Source organism: Pristiophorus japonicus, chromosome 18 (genome assembly GCF_044704955.1).
Source record: "Pristiophorus japonicus isolate sPriJap1 chromosome 18, sPriJap1.hap1, whole genome shotgun sequence".
NCBI classification, from domain to species: domain Eukaryota; kingdom Metazoa; phylum Chordata; class Chondrichthyes; family Pristiophoridae; genus Pristiophorus; species Pristiophorus japonicus.
Window position 1 is genome coordinate 113385073 of NC_091994.1, and position 14571 is coordinate 113399643.

Genomic DNA, 14571 nt, shown 5'->3' on the forward strand with positions numbered 1-14571 from the left:
CCATGACTTAAACTCTGATCCTATTGATCTTTCTGGTTTCTAGTTTATGCTTAACCTGATGATATGTAACTTTGAGTCTTGCGCAACCTTGAGCTGAGCCTGAAACCCTACAGCCAGTCCATCACTGAGATTGCCAACTTCCACCTTGGTGACATCACCCCTTTCCTCCCTATTTCACCCACACAGCTGCTAAAATCCTCATTCACGCCGTTGTCATCCCCAGACTCAATTTTTCCAATTCCCTCCAATCCAGCCTCCCAAGTTCCAAACTCCGTCACATCCTATTTCGCTGTTCACCTTTCATTCCGGTCATGTCCAACCTTCATTGACTCCCTACCTTTTGGCACGTCGACTTCAAAATCCTCCTTCTTGTTTCACATTCTTCCATGGTCTCACCCTACCTCTTCAGCCCTTTGTCCCATCCAGCACCCTCGACTCCTCCAACTCTGGCCCACTGAAAGCTCCACACACCCTCTGTCCTACCTTTGATAGAAGAGCCTTCGGACCCCTTCCACACACTCTCTTTCAAAGTCCCTCGTTATGTCCCTCCCGACCTTCAAAAGCTTCCTTAAAACCTATGTCTTTGACTGCGCCTTCAGCCACCTTCCCTAATTCTGCTTGGGTTTGAGATCAAACTGTGAAGCACCTTGGACATGTTGTAAAATATACTAAGATGGCAAATGCCTTTTAAGAGGGGGATGAAACCGTAACAATCAAATATGGCAAGTCTGGCAGTCAGAACCCTGAGTGATTTGGTGAGTCACAAGCTAATTAATAATGATGTGCACTGGAAGGGGCTGTAAGTGGCAAGAGAGAAGATAAGCTGGAAGTGAAACGGGACACAGAACACGGAGAAAAAGTAGACAGTGGAGGAAAAGGAAAGACTGAGGGACTATAAATAATGCTACAATAGTGATTTTTTTCAGTACTTCCCACACATTTTTGCTTGAATGCAGGAATTATACTGCAGCAATGTATTATAGAGAGCGTGTAATCATATTTTCATTCCAATATAATTTTAAAATATCAGAAAAGCATGCACTTTCTTCCCCTCTATGAACTGCCTTGGGAAGGTTTCTCTGTTCAAAGAACTATACCAATGCAAGTTCATAGAATCACAGAACGGTTACATTTGGCCCGTTGAGATCATGCCCGGCTCTCTGCAAGAGCACCTCAGCTAGTCCCTCTCCCCCGCCCTTTCCCCGTAGCCCTGCAATTTTTTTGTTCTTTCAGGTACTTACTCAATTCCCTTTTGAAAGCCACGATTGAGTCTGCCTCCACCACTCTCTCAGGCAGCGCATTCCAGATCATAACCACTCGCTGTGTAAAAATGTTTTTGGTTCTTTTGCTAATCACTTAAATCTGTCCTCTGGTTCTCAACCCTTCTGTTAATGGGAACAGTTTCTCTCTACTCTGTCCAGCCCCCTCATGATTTTGAACACCTCTATAAAATCTCCTCTCAATCTTCTCTGCTCCAGGAGAACAACCCCAGCTTCTCCAGTCTATCCACGTACTGAAGTCCCTCATCCCTGGAACCATTCTCCTAAATCTTTTCTGCACCCTCTCTAAGGCCTTCACATCCTTCCTAAAGTGTGGTGCCCAGAATTGGACACAATACTCCAATTGAGGCCAAACCAGTAATTTAGGTGGTTCATAACTTCCTTGCTTTTGTACTCTATATCTCTATTCATGAAGCCCAGGATCCCATAAGCTTTTTAAAAATGCTTTCTCAACTTGCCTTGCCACCTTCAACGATTTGTGCACATATACCCCCCGGTCTCTCTGTTCATGCACCCCCTTTGGGATTTTACCCTTTTGTTTATATTTCCTCTCCTCATTCTTTTTACCAAAATGTATCACTTCACACATTTCTGCGTTAAATTTCCTCTGCCACGTGTCCGCCCATTTCACCAACCTGTCACTCTCCTCCTCACTGTTCACTATACTTCCAAGTTTTGTGCCATCTGCAAATTTAGAAATTGTGCCTTGCACACCCACATCCAAGTCATTTATATATAATCAAGAAAAGCATTTCTCCCAATTTGTTGTCACTGTTGGTTCTGCAAAACCCTAGGCATGGTTGTTTTTAACCATCTGTTTTGCTGGCTTTGTGTCCATTGATGTGATAATGAAGAACTTACCTGGGCAGGAATTTGAGCTGAAAATTTAAACTGGAGTGCGCTTGGACGTAACCAGTTTTAGGTAGAAGTTCCAGGTGATCTTTCAACTCTTTGCACACTTCACACTTTAACTGGATTGCTGTGGTTGACCTGAGGAAACAAATCAATTAGAACTGTAACCTCGTTAAATAAATGCAATGAAGTATTGGCGTGTACTTGATAAATCAGCTGAGAAATGATGTCTGCTACTGAGCCACAGTGTTTGAAGTTTCTGATCACGGAAATGTCAGCAAAAAAGACTAACAAAGTAGTGGGTAGGTGCTTCACCACAGAGAGAAAGGAAAAATAATGATATGAGCTGTGTTGGGTTGTATTCTTGCGCCTTCGTGGGCCAGTTGCACAGTGGCCCAGGCAGCAGATTATTTGGTTGGACTTCTTAGCCGTGGAATGGTGCATTGGCAGAAGGCCCTGCAGTGGAAAAGAGAAATGAATATAAGGGAAAAACATATTAATTGAAAAAAAAAGTGTAAAGTTATTTTGTAATACAGGTATTGCATTTTGGTACTAAACGTCATGGGAACAGGCACATCAAACTATCAAGTAAGCTGCTTTATAATGTACTAGTTGAACTCCTTTGACATTTTTCCACAGACAAAATGTACAGGTTTAGAACAACACATTTAAAGAACTTGGGGCCTTCCTGGTGTATAGGACCTAGATCCTCTCCTTGCAACTAAGCCAATGGGGAGCCTGATTCAGTTCTTTTAACCATAGAAAGCATCAAATACAAGGTTTGACAAACTTCATGCTTTTACAATGTTCTTTTTTCAAAACTTTACGTAGCAGTCAACATTTGGTTAAATAAGTGTACATTTTGTTTACACAAGGATACATATGGAAAAATTAGAAAAGTGCAACAGGCCCATCAAAGCTCACCCTCTCCATTAAACGATGCAACTTACGCACCACTCTTCCCAGACACTAGTAATACTAACTCCCGGGAGGGGGACTAAAAAACTGAGAAAAACTCTGCCTGCGTGTCTTCCACTCTAGAAATCTTTCTGTCATGCTCTTTCTATCTTTCTCTACAACTCTGACTCTCTCTCTCTCTCTCTCATTATTATCTCTGTTTGCCTGACACTCTTCTTCGCATAATTTTCCAATTTCTTCCTCCTTCTGCATGGCTCCTTATCGGTCTGTTTATCTCTCTTTCTGTGCATCCGCTCTCTCTCTTTCTCTTCCTTTCTATTTCTGTGCCTCCTACCTGCTTCATGCACAGTAAGGTAATGAGCACGGCAAATGTTGTGGCTAGAGATATCCGCTCTGAGATGGACACTCTCAATACCTGCAGGACTTTATTAATGCAAAATAGCAGAATACCTTGCCATGTATGACAAGTGGGATGCTGCAACATGACAAATTGTTTGGTCTAATTCCAAATTTACAATTGGTCACAGTTAGAAAATGAATTATTCCACATATACAACTTGCTCACAGTTAATGAATAATTCGATATTTACAGTCTGTCTCTCAGATAATGAATTATTCTATAATTTACACACTGCTCTCAGATAATTAATTATTTCTAAGTTAATCTCAAAAACAATTCCTTATTTACTGATCAATGTAAAAGGTCTTTGTAGTTCCAAACTTTTCTTTTAAGAAAATAAATATAAAAATCTGAGACTTCATTAATGTTTCGCTAGGTGCTTACAAAGTAGGATAGCCTTGTTTTTTTTCAGTCTGACTTTCTCTGCTCCTTTCCGCACACAAACCTTCTCTGTCGTGTACTGTTTCCATGATTGTAAAGTTTGTGACCAATCAAATTTATTTCTTTTACTTCCGCTTTCTGTTGTACTGCATTTCCTCTGTTTCATTCTGTTCCATCAATTTGTCTCTCTCACACAAACCCCGAGTCTGGCAGGGAACGGTAACAGCAAAGACTCAAGAAAAGACCCAGGCTGCCTGATGGCAATATCTGTAATGGAATCAAAGTGTTGCACCAACAGCTTGACTCAGCAAACTGTCTGAGGATCAGAGGACACTCAGGGCCTGAGTCGGGGCAGGTCAGGAAAAGCTGGGAGCAGTCGCTGGGAGGCAGGAGGCAGAACAGAGGTGGAGGCCAGGCATGGCCTGGGGAGAGGAGAAGAGATCGGTTCAGTGCATGGGGAAAAATAAAGGGGGACCATCTCCTCGGGGTTCTTTATAAAAAGGTTTACAATTTTGACACACATAGTTGTAAATATAATTATATTAAATATGATCAATGCCTGCAAGATTTTAAAAATATTTTCACAACTATTACTGTAATTAGGAACACCTAGTTTTTAAATTGGGGTCACCGGAGGTCCTAAAGTCTTCAGATTTCTAAACATTTCAGTATTTGTTGACTTACAGCCATGTTGACTTGTCAGCTATGGCTCAGTGGGCAGCACTCTCACCTCTGAGTCAGAAGGTTGTGGGTTCAAGTCCCACTCCAGAGACTTGAGCACAAAAATCCAGGCTGACACTCCCAGTGCAGTGCTGAGGGAGCGCTGCACTGTCGGAGGTGCTGTCTTTTGGATGAGACATTAAACCGAGGCCCCGTCTGCTCTCTCAGGTGGACATAAAAGATCCCATGGCACTATTTTGAAGAAGAGCAGGGGAGTTCTCCCCGGTGTAAAAACAGATTATCTGATCATTATCACGTTGCTATTTGTGGGAGCTTGCTATGCACATTACAGCAGTTTAAAAGTGCTTGATTGGCTGCAAAGTGCTTTAGGACATTCTGAGGTTGTGAAAAGCTCTATATAAATGCAAGTCCTTTCTTTATCTTTCTTTTTACACTTATATCATCTGTTGCTATATTTTTACAATAACTACATGGTTTCCATTTGGGTCACTGAGATTGTTTTTTGGGGGATTTAAACAGAGGTTCCACAGAAATGTGTCAATAGTTGCAGCAAAAAGTATCCACAATGGAAAAGGAAGTCAGGCTGAGTGTAATTCAGGCAGCCGATTATCTCTCGCCCCTTTAGCACTACTGCCCAAGACAATTCCCCCCATACTTGTCTAAACGGGTTATGAACACAGATCATTATTAAGCAGAACTACAAAACTAAATGAAATTGCAGTACATTCATTAGCTTGCAATGTTTTTGAATGGACTAAATATACTGTTATTGCATTTTACACAGCTTTCAATAGATTGCTTGCCCTAAAGTTAAGCAGCAAAGGCCTGCTTTCCTCAAGGTGAAACACACACAAATTAGGAATAGAATAAGTGTATGAATCTTCACTTTCTTTGGTAACAACCCTGGGCAATGATTACCATCATAGCCTTGAATTTTTACATTTACAGTGCATTTTGATAGTAATAAGTGCAGACATTAGAGTACGAAAATCCTAAAATGAATAATGCTATTTTTATAATGTCCTTAATGATTAGAAATTAAAGAGAAACACAAATGGATATGAAGTGGATGCTCTAGCCATAGGCTCCCATGACCCATTTAAGAAGAACTTGCTGCACACCCTTACTGTGATGAGAATGAGTTGTAACTGCTTACTCCAGATGTTCCACATGCTGTGAAACATTACTGTTTAACTCACGCATGATTTAATAGAAGTGATGCTTGGGGGGGGGGGGGGGGGCCAATTAGTGAATTCTGAAAAAATTATTTTTCAACATTTTACAACAATTTAAGATTCTTACATTTGCTTCTCAAAAGATATTTGGAAGAAAAATATATACCACATGCAATGTTGATTATTTAAAGATCTTGTGAACTACCTATGTAATCAAGTCTATTTTCCGATCCTGGCACGGAACCACTGCGACTGGAGCACTGCAATCCTGTCTAATGCTTGCGGCAAGGAGGGTGGAATCACCAGATTGTCCATGGTTGCCCTTATTTGGTAAGCATGCCAAGCTCCCAGTCTGGATTGGTTATGCAAGAAGGAGCTTGGCAAAGGGCAGAGAAGGCAGGAAATAATGCACAGCGGCAGCTCTGAAAGAGCTGCATGACAGAATTTCTGCCTTTGCAAAGGTGACAAAGATTTTTTACATTCTCCCTTATCCGTTCCAATGGCTATATGGGCAAATATAAAAAGTGGCTAGGAAACAGCAATGAATGGTAAAACAAATGCAGGCAAGTGATATAAAGCAATGCAACACCCAAACCCCCTGTTTGATGGTTGGTGAAATGGTGCTGCTGTTGGATGAATTCTGCGTGATGTCCTGCTTGGCAATGCAGACTGCCCTCTGCAGCAGTGCAGCTTTCCTGGCAGGGGGTGGTGGTGCAATGCCAATATTGTGTGCACTACTCACTGGACCTGGGAATCAGATTGGGAGATGGCAACCTAGAGGAAGTTGCCAAGATAAGAATACCTAGCCAAGCCATTTACCAGGTCGATGGCCCCGGTACGCATGCCACAAAGTGTTGACAATCAGCCTGTTGTACATTTACTGCTGGCCCACGTCAAGCCTCACCAAGAATTGTCAAACTTGCAATGCTGACAAGCTGGCTTGGTTAGGCATATAGAACGGGTGCCTCAGCTGCCAAAAAGATCTGCCTGTATGTAGATCAGTATGTGCTATAAATGTTTGTGTAGAACGGATGCCTGAATAGGATTAAAGTATTAACCTGACATTCAGAGGGACCAAAGAACAAATTTGAGTATCATCTGAACCTCAAATTTAGTAAAAATGTAAGGGAAGGGGTGCACGGGTCAAGTGAGGTGGTTTATATTTTTATTTATTCATTCTCGGGATGTGTGCGTCATTAGCAAGGCTGGCATTTATTGTCCAACCCTATCCACCCTTGAGAAGGTGGTAATGGGCATTCTTTTTGAACCGCTGCAGTCCGTGTGCTGAAGGTGTTCCCACAGTGCTGTTAGGGAGGGAGTTCAGCATTTTGACCCAGTGATAATGAGCGAACAGCGATATATTTCCAAGTCAGGATGGTGTGTGACTTGGAGGGGAACGTGGAGGTGGTGGTGTTCCTATGCGCCTGCTGCCCTTGACCTTCTAGGTGGTAGAGGTTGTGGGTTTGGGAGGTGCTGCCGAAGAAGCCTTGGTGAGTTGCTGCAGTGCATCTTGTAGATGGTACACACTGCAGCCACGGTGCGCCGGTGGTGAAGGGAGTAGATGTTTAAGCCAGTCGACACAGTTTTGATCAAGCAGACTGCTTCGTCCTGGAGAGTATCAATCCTCTTGAGTCTTGAGTTCAAGTTTCACCTATTCAGGCAAGTGGAGAGTATTCCATCTCCTAGGCAATACACATACTCCTGACGTACCTAGTAGCCACAGCAGATATGTGGCTAGTCCAGTTTCTGATCAATGGTGATCTCCAGAATATTGATGGTGCGGGACTCTGTAATGATAATGCTATTGAATGTCGAGGGGATGTGGTTTTGCTCTCTCTTGTTGGGGATGGTCATTGCCTGACACTTAAGTGGCAAATAATATGCATGCCACACATCAATCTAAGCCTGGATGTTGTCCAGGTGTTGCTGCAAGCAGGCATGGATAGTTTCATGATCTGAGGAATTGTGACTGTAGCTGAACACTGTGCAGTCATCAGTTAACAGCCCCACTTCTGATCTTATGGTGGAGGAAAGATCATTAATACAACAGCTGAAGATAGTTGGGTTTGAGATGTTGCACCGAGGGACTGTTGTTTTTGTGTGTGTTTGTTGTGTTACAGTTATCTGGCGTTGTCTGGCTGTGTTTGTAGTGATGGGGCTTTTTTGTTTGCGAAGTTAATGTCTGGGTTTGTTGAAGATTGGGAGGATGGCGAGAATATTCCATATAAACTGCACAGGAAGGAGAGCAGTTGGAGGAAAAAAGTTAATTTCCTTCTTACACGATTATCCGCTACTACAGAGTTCTCTGAGTAGCCCTGTATTTCTGCTGACTTGAATCTGACTGGCAAACTGAGCAGAGACAGTCGAGTATAAGATCACAGTGAGAAACTCCTGGCTTCATCAAAGTGACTGCAAGAAATTACCGCCCTGCCCCTTGTATACATGTGACCCATGTCCTCACCTCAGAGAGAACTGTCAATCAAACCTATTGCTTAAAAAAGATGCCCATTGATGTCAATCACATGCTATGTCTGAATTGAATGGCTTTAGTCATTGATCAGTTCCAAACACTTTGATCAACCTGTAATTGCAGGAAATTATCACTTGTCCCGACAGCTATCTGGGACACTGCTGCACAGAATGACATTCATGGCTCTGAATTCAACAGACAGCATCATATTGACCCTCCTTTTGTTCATTACAAACAAACGACAGATGAATATTAATAACTTTGGCATAAAAGATCATTTTATGTATATTCTCTGCAGCTTAAAAAAAATTAGCGAGCAGTAACCAATTTTAACCCTGCGTGCACCGGGAAAAGGACTAATGTATCATTGACAAACATGCTTCACTGTTGTCACAGAAGGTAACAGCTGGCTTGAAATGCTTTGCTGCTGCAGGGTCCTTTGAAGCTTCTACAGAAATTATACTGTCATTTCTCACTGCACAATGTCCAATTGTTGTTGGGAGATGAGGAAGCTTTTGGTGTGTTCTGGCTTCGCTGATGGCTCCGGAAAAGGTAGCAATTATGAAATCAGTTGAAGTTCTGTAATAATTCTGGATCTCCAAAAGGACAGAGTATATTTGTCTACCTTCCACTCTCTCGGCATCCAGGTAATCTGGGGATGGGTGGTGGGACGCATATTACCATTGTAAATCAAAAATGATACGCCTCACGGGAACAAGGTTGTGGTGTTAAACCCTTGTTGAGGCTGGTGCAAATTATGTAGAATAAATTAAAGAAAAACACACATGAGCAAAATATCACTGGAACACTGAACCAGAGATCAATCTGAATAGATCAGTTGGCCTTATTATGCCACCTGACATGCAATGTTACATAATTTGATGATGAGGAGAAAGAAAGGCTTGCATTTATATAGCGCCTTTCACGACCTTCCAGACGTTTCAAAGCGCTTTACAGCCAATGAAGTACTTTTGGAGTGTAGTCACTGTTGTAACATGGGAAATGTCGGAGAGGTGTTAAGCTACAGATTGATAAGAAGCAAATGCATGCAACTGAGGTAGAGCACCAGGAACAAAAACCAGTCCATCACAAAGTCCTGACATTGGCTAAAGACTTGCCCAAACATGTCATTGAAAATTACATTCCTGAAGCAATTAAACTGAAAATTGCTCAGACCATTATTGTTTACAGTGTACATTAAAGATTTGGAATTGGGAACAGAAACAAAAATTCCTCAACAACAACTTGCATTTACATAGTGCCTTTAACACAGTAAAACATCCCAAGGCTCTTCACAGGAGCATTAGAAATACGACACACAGCCACATTAGGAGATGTTAGGGAAGGTGACCAAAAGCTTGGTCAAAGAGGTAGGTTTTAAGGAATGTCTTAAAGGAGGAAAGAGAGGTGGAGAGGTTTATGGAGGGAGTTCCAGAGCAGATTGCATGGCCAGCAATGGTTTCTGGCTGGGCGGAGATCACTTCTTACAGAAGGTAGATACTGCAGGGAATTCAGGGCCAGAGTGATCTCCTGGACTAGTTTTGATGGGTCGGAGAAGAATTTCCCAGATTTTCCCCCCAAATTGGCTTTAAAATCTTTTTTTTTTTTGCCTCTTCTAGAGGTTTGGGGTGGGGTGGAGTATATGTTGTGATACACAAGGTATCGGGATTGTGTGGGACAGGCTGGATGGACCAGGTGGTCTTTACCTGTGCATCATTGTTTGTATGTTCGTTTGGTGGAGCGATTCAAATCAGGGATGCTTAAAGTCAATGGAGGGGGTGGGGGGGGGGGGGGGGGGTGGGGAGCGGCGGTGCTACAAAAAACGGGTAACAAGTGAAGTGAACCAAATATAGGGAAATCTGACAGAATAAGTGCTTTGGTTGCCAAATGATAGGTAGTGTTTAATGTGATAAACGTAAAATGATGAGACTGTAAAAGGGAAATATAAAATGGACAGTACTCGATTACAAAGTACAACAGAACATAGGAGCCCGGGGTACCGGCAGATAGCTTGTGAAACCACGACACATAAGCCACTGCAGTACAAAAAAAGTCAAACCAGACCTTGGGGCGTATAACCAGAGGGATCAAACACAGGTTCAGGGAAGTAATTGAATATATTTAAGATGGAGGTAGACAGATTTTTGAAAGATAAGGGAGTCAAACGTTATGGGGAACAGGCAGGGAAGTGGAGTCAAGGCCAAAATCAGATCAGCCATGATCTTATTGAATTACGGAGCAGGCGCGAGGGGCCAGATGACCTACTCCTGCTCCTATTTCTTATGTTCTTATGTAATAGGGAACTTATTAAATGCAAAGCCCTGCAAATCCTGGTTTGGGCCCATCCAGAGTCCTGTGTACAGTTCTGGTTACCATACAATTGTGAGGATATCTTGGTTTTAGAGAGGATACAAAGGAGGGCAACTATACTAATCCTGGAGGTTAATAACCCAACTACAAAGAAAGATTGAAGAAACTGTAAGACCTGATCAAAGTTTTCAAGATTTTAACGGGTGTAGGTGAACAGAACCCTAATAAATGACAGTACGTCACATAATCACAAACTCTGAAATGGAGGCATAGAATCCGACTCAGAAAAGGAAAGGTGAACTGAGAATCCAGATTTAACTACGTCACACAGGCACTGGTGAATGTGTGGAAGTGGATATTGATGGTAAATTTAAGATAGAATATGAATTGTTTTTTAGAGAAAGAAGCAATGAGGAACAAACTAAGGACCCAAAATTGGCAGCTGTGGGGTTGCAAAAGCAAGATAATGCGGACAGGAGGGGCAAAATATGGTGCAGGACCTGATAATACCAAATCCCTGCCACTTTCACTGCCAGCAAAAATTCTAAGCGTATTATGATGCCATTCAAATGAGGACAATACGTGATGCAACACTTCCTGTAATTTGTGCCCTGGTAACACTGGATGCAAATGACATTGTGTAGCCCTGGCACCCAGGGTTGCTAAGGATGAGGGGAAGGTATTTACATTTTTTTTTTAAAGTTTCCTAAAAGTAAGTAATCACAGAAATTGGCCTCCAACGAAAGTGGCAGCATTGTTTGTGCCTAGGGCCAATGCCGCATCACATTTCCAACCCCAGCACAGGTGGGTTTCGCAGGGATACTGGAAGTTCTGCCCTGCTCCAGATCCATTCCCAAAAGCCTGCCACCAGAATTTCTGAGCAAGAATTTTGGGAGCAGCCTGCAATGGAAAGCGATGTGCTTTTTCCAGTCCTGTACATTTTAAATGTTTCTTTGCATGAAAGGGAAAAACTGCCATTTCTTGAACTTTTACTGAAGTAGTTATAATAATAATGCTTAATAAATGTGATTTGCAATCTGCCCATTGTGAATTATGTGAAATAAGGAGTTGACATTCTACTTTTTTGGAAAAAATGAAGAAATACCAGATTAGTGTAAAGATCAAGGATCCTATAATGAAATTGTGGGAACTCATGGTTTGTAGCGTGTGATTCCTGAGAATCCAATTGTGTTAGGCATAATGAAAGAATAGCAGGCAGTCATGACATCACTGTAATAATGATATTTTACTGTTTCTCCAGCAGCTAACAAACCCCTGAACTACTATAGATGTTGGACAACCTGTTAACCCAACTGTGAAGTGTGTACATAGAGTATAAAAACCAGCAAAAATCATGTTTCCTCATCAGCTACTGCAAGTCATGGTGACCTCTGTAGTGGAGCCTTACAAGGACATTTCTGGTAGGGGAAGATGTCCCCCAAATGTGCAAAAGAGGACTCAAGCATGATGAATATTATGTCAACCACTAGAAGGAACTGGCAGGAAGCAAAAGAGAACTTTTGCACAAAATAAGGCAAAACTACTTTATAGATACCATATTGAGAGAGACAATAGAGTGTATAAGAACTTTATGTGGGCCAAACACAGAGCAAAATGCACATATAATCAAGGGACACATCATGGAACTGGCAATGAACCCCTGAACCATTATTAACTTTGTATCAGCAAGCTTTGGCAGATCTTTTTAGGAGACAGGAGATTGGAAGGTATTGGATTTGGGTTTGTGGAGCTTGGACAACAGCATAATATTTGCAACTTTTAAGATATTACTCAGATATTTTATAACCTGCAGGCAACGTATTAAATAAGCATAGTTACACAGTGTCATTATGTGCAAGTACATAATAGAATATGTAATGACAATGCAGCACCCATAAGGATAAGTCTGCATACGGCTTCATAATTGTAGTATGTGCTTTTGCCAGTAAAGCAAATTAATAAATTACTACACTTAAGATCTTGGAAAAACAAAATCAAATGGTTTTTTCTTTGTTTAAAATGTCCTTTTCTAAGAATTGGGGCAAGTAAATGTATTGCTAAGGGAAGCAATGTGGAAGGAGAAAGAAAATCGGAATCTCATTTATGTAATGTTCTTGGGAAAGCCACAGAGCTTAACATGACCTTCACAAGGCATAATTTTCTGAAAATGTGTGTTATATCTGAATGAGAAATGCCTCTTTGCTATCATTCTTTGCAGACCCGCTATGTATTTCACCTCCATTCTTCCTTACGTCAAATGCGCTCTGCCATAAAGGGCCGTTTTTTTTCTCAGCAGCTTACCTGTTGTGAGCGCGAATGGAATCTTGGTAAAGCCGGTCATACATGCAGATTTTCAAGTCTATATTAGGATTTGATATCCAGACTGGTACGTCAATGGCCTCTGCTTGAACCTTAATGGGTATCTATTTTTGGAAGTGCAAAAAAATAAATCGACAGGGCTAATCTGCATAACCTGCTGTGTTTAATTAAAAAATTGCAACATTTCCAAGAATGTTATTGCTTTGGATTAGAAACTGGAATAGTACAAGCTCATATCATAGGATCGTGAAAACCTCTGAAATAATTTTGTTTCTATACATTTTAAAAGCCATTTTTCTTATATATTCTCTTTCTGTGACAATGAAGGGTTGTCTGGTGATCCTGGTGCATCTTGTGCACCTTCGGACAGCTGATGTTGGGTGAGCATCAACATAAGAAGCGACTCTTCAGCCTACAGACTCATTGTACCAATTACAGGGAAATCACATGAAACCGCGTAGTTTGTAAAGGAGGTATAAATGATAGAAACAGCAGCACCATAAAAGCTTCCTAATTATAGCTATGGTTATACATATACTGGTTGTGTGAGCAATGCAAGTTCATAATCTGCAAGCAAAACACAAGTGAGAGAGCCAACATTTCTTTACAATCAAGTCAATTATATAAAACAATGGAGCAATGGTGTCATTAATCAACTTCTCAGTAGCACTGAAAAGAGAGCACCTTTAGGAATCCGACTCTTCACAGTATCTGTTTATTTTAGTCTTGGCTTTTCTCCATAACGTGAGATAAAAACGTTTGAATCTTGTTTTACACTTTATAACACAAGCACACTTTTTTCAACTGTACTGCCCAAGAGAATTACTCAATGACAGCATGTTAAAGTACACCATTTTCTGACTACAATCATTGTTTCTAAATTTTAAAACCGCCACAGATGAAACTTTCTGTGCATGTTGTAACTTATTGAAATATTTTGATTGAAGAAAGTTAATTTTTTTCTACTTGTAGAAATTCTTAAGGTGCTGTTTTTGTCTTGCAGGCCAGCACAAAATGAGGGTGACTGATTTCTGTGACTACACTACCCTCTTGACTAAGTGATTTAAATGCCTTGAAGTTGACAACAGAGAAAATGATGCAAAGGACAGTTTGGTGATCGCTTTAGCTCTAGATAAAAGCAGAATAAATAAATGAACGTGGGGGATGAATTGATTCCTCTGTCGTAAATTTCCATTGAATTTCCTCCAAGATTACGGAATGGCAGCAGGAAAAGCTACCCAAAAATTCACCCCCTAAATTCATACATTTGGAGCTTTGTTCACTTAAGCACAAGTGGAATGTATCCTGAAGTGTATTCAAATATCAGTATATGCGAATGTTTTTATGTGGTAACAATTCATCTTTAATACCAAGGTTTTGTTTGTAAAAACATGCAGGAACACAACAAAAAAAAATTATATGGGGTAAATTTTCATCTTTAAGCCTCATATGGCAGGAGTGTATATTGGAAAATCAGGGGGCCACTGCCCACGATGGAGGGAATATTGTATACCACATGTGAGTGGTTTTCCAATACATCCTCCCAGTGCAGTGCACCAGGAGAGCTAAGACAAAAATTTACCGTCGTGTGTATGAGCTAATTTCTTGTAGCATTGCTTACAGGGAGCATGTTGTGATATTTAGCTGCTAAAATGAAGCTATGTTTATTTGGTATCTCTGTTTAAAGCCACTTCTTGGTTACTCCTTGTGTGGAAATGGTGCAATTGGGGAGTAATGTTGAGGAATGTCTCCATAGATCGGCGGCTGCTTGTAAATTATTGGAGC

The 14571-nt window shown here is 41.2% G+C and overlaps 1 protein-coding gene across 3 annotated transcripts in view; it reads right to left on the reverse strand.

The window, feature by feature from the left end:
* Positions 1-14571, reverse strand: part of cfap74 (cilia and flagella associated protein 74) — a 224664-nt gene that overhangs the window by 81269 nt on the left and 128824 nt on the right. For all 3 annotated transcript variants that reach the window (XM_070860623.1, XM_070860622.1, XM_070860624.1), the window contains 2 exons: positions 12769-12890; positions 2142-2270 (listed from right to left, as the gene is read on the reverse strand). In XM_070860623.1, the coding sequence (XP_070716724.1) occupies positions 2142-2270; positions 12769-12890 (251 nt within the window). The remainder of the gene's footprint in view (positions 1-2141; positions 2271-12768; positions 12891-14571) is intronic.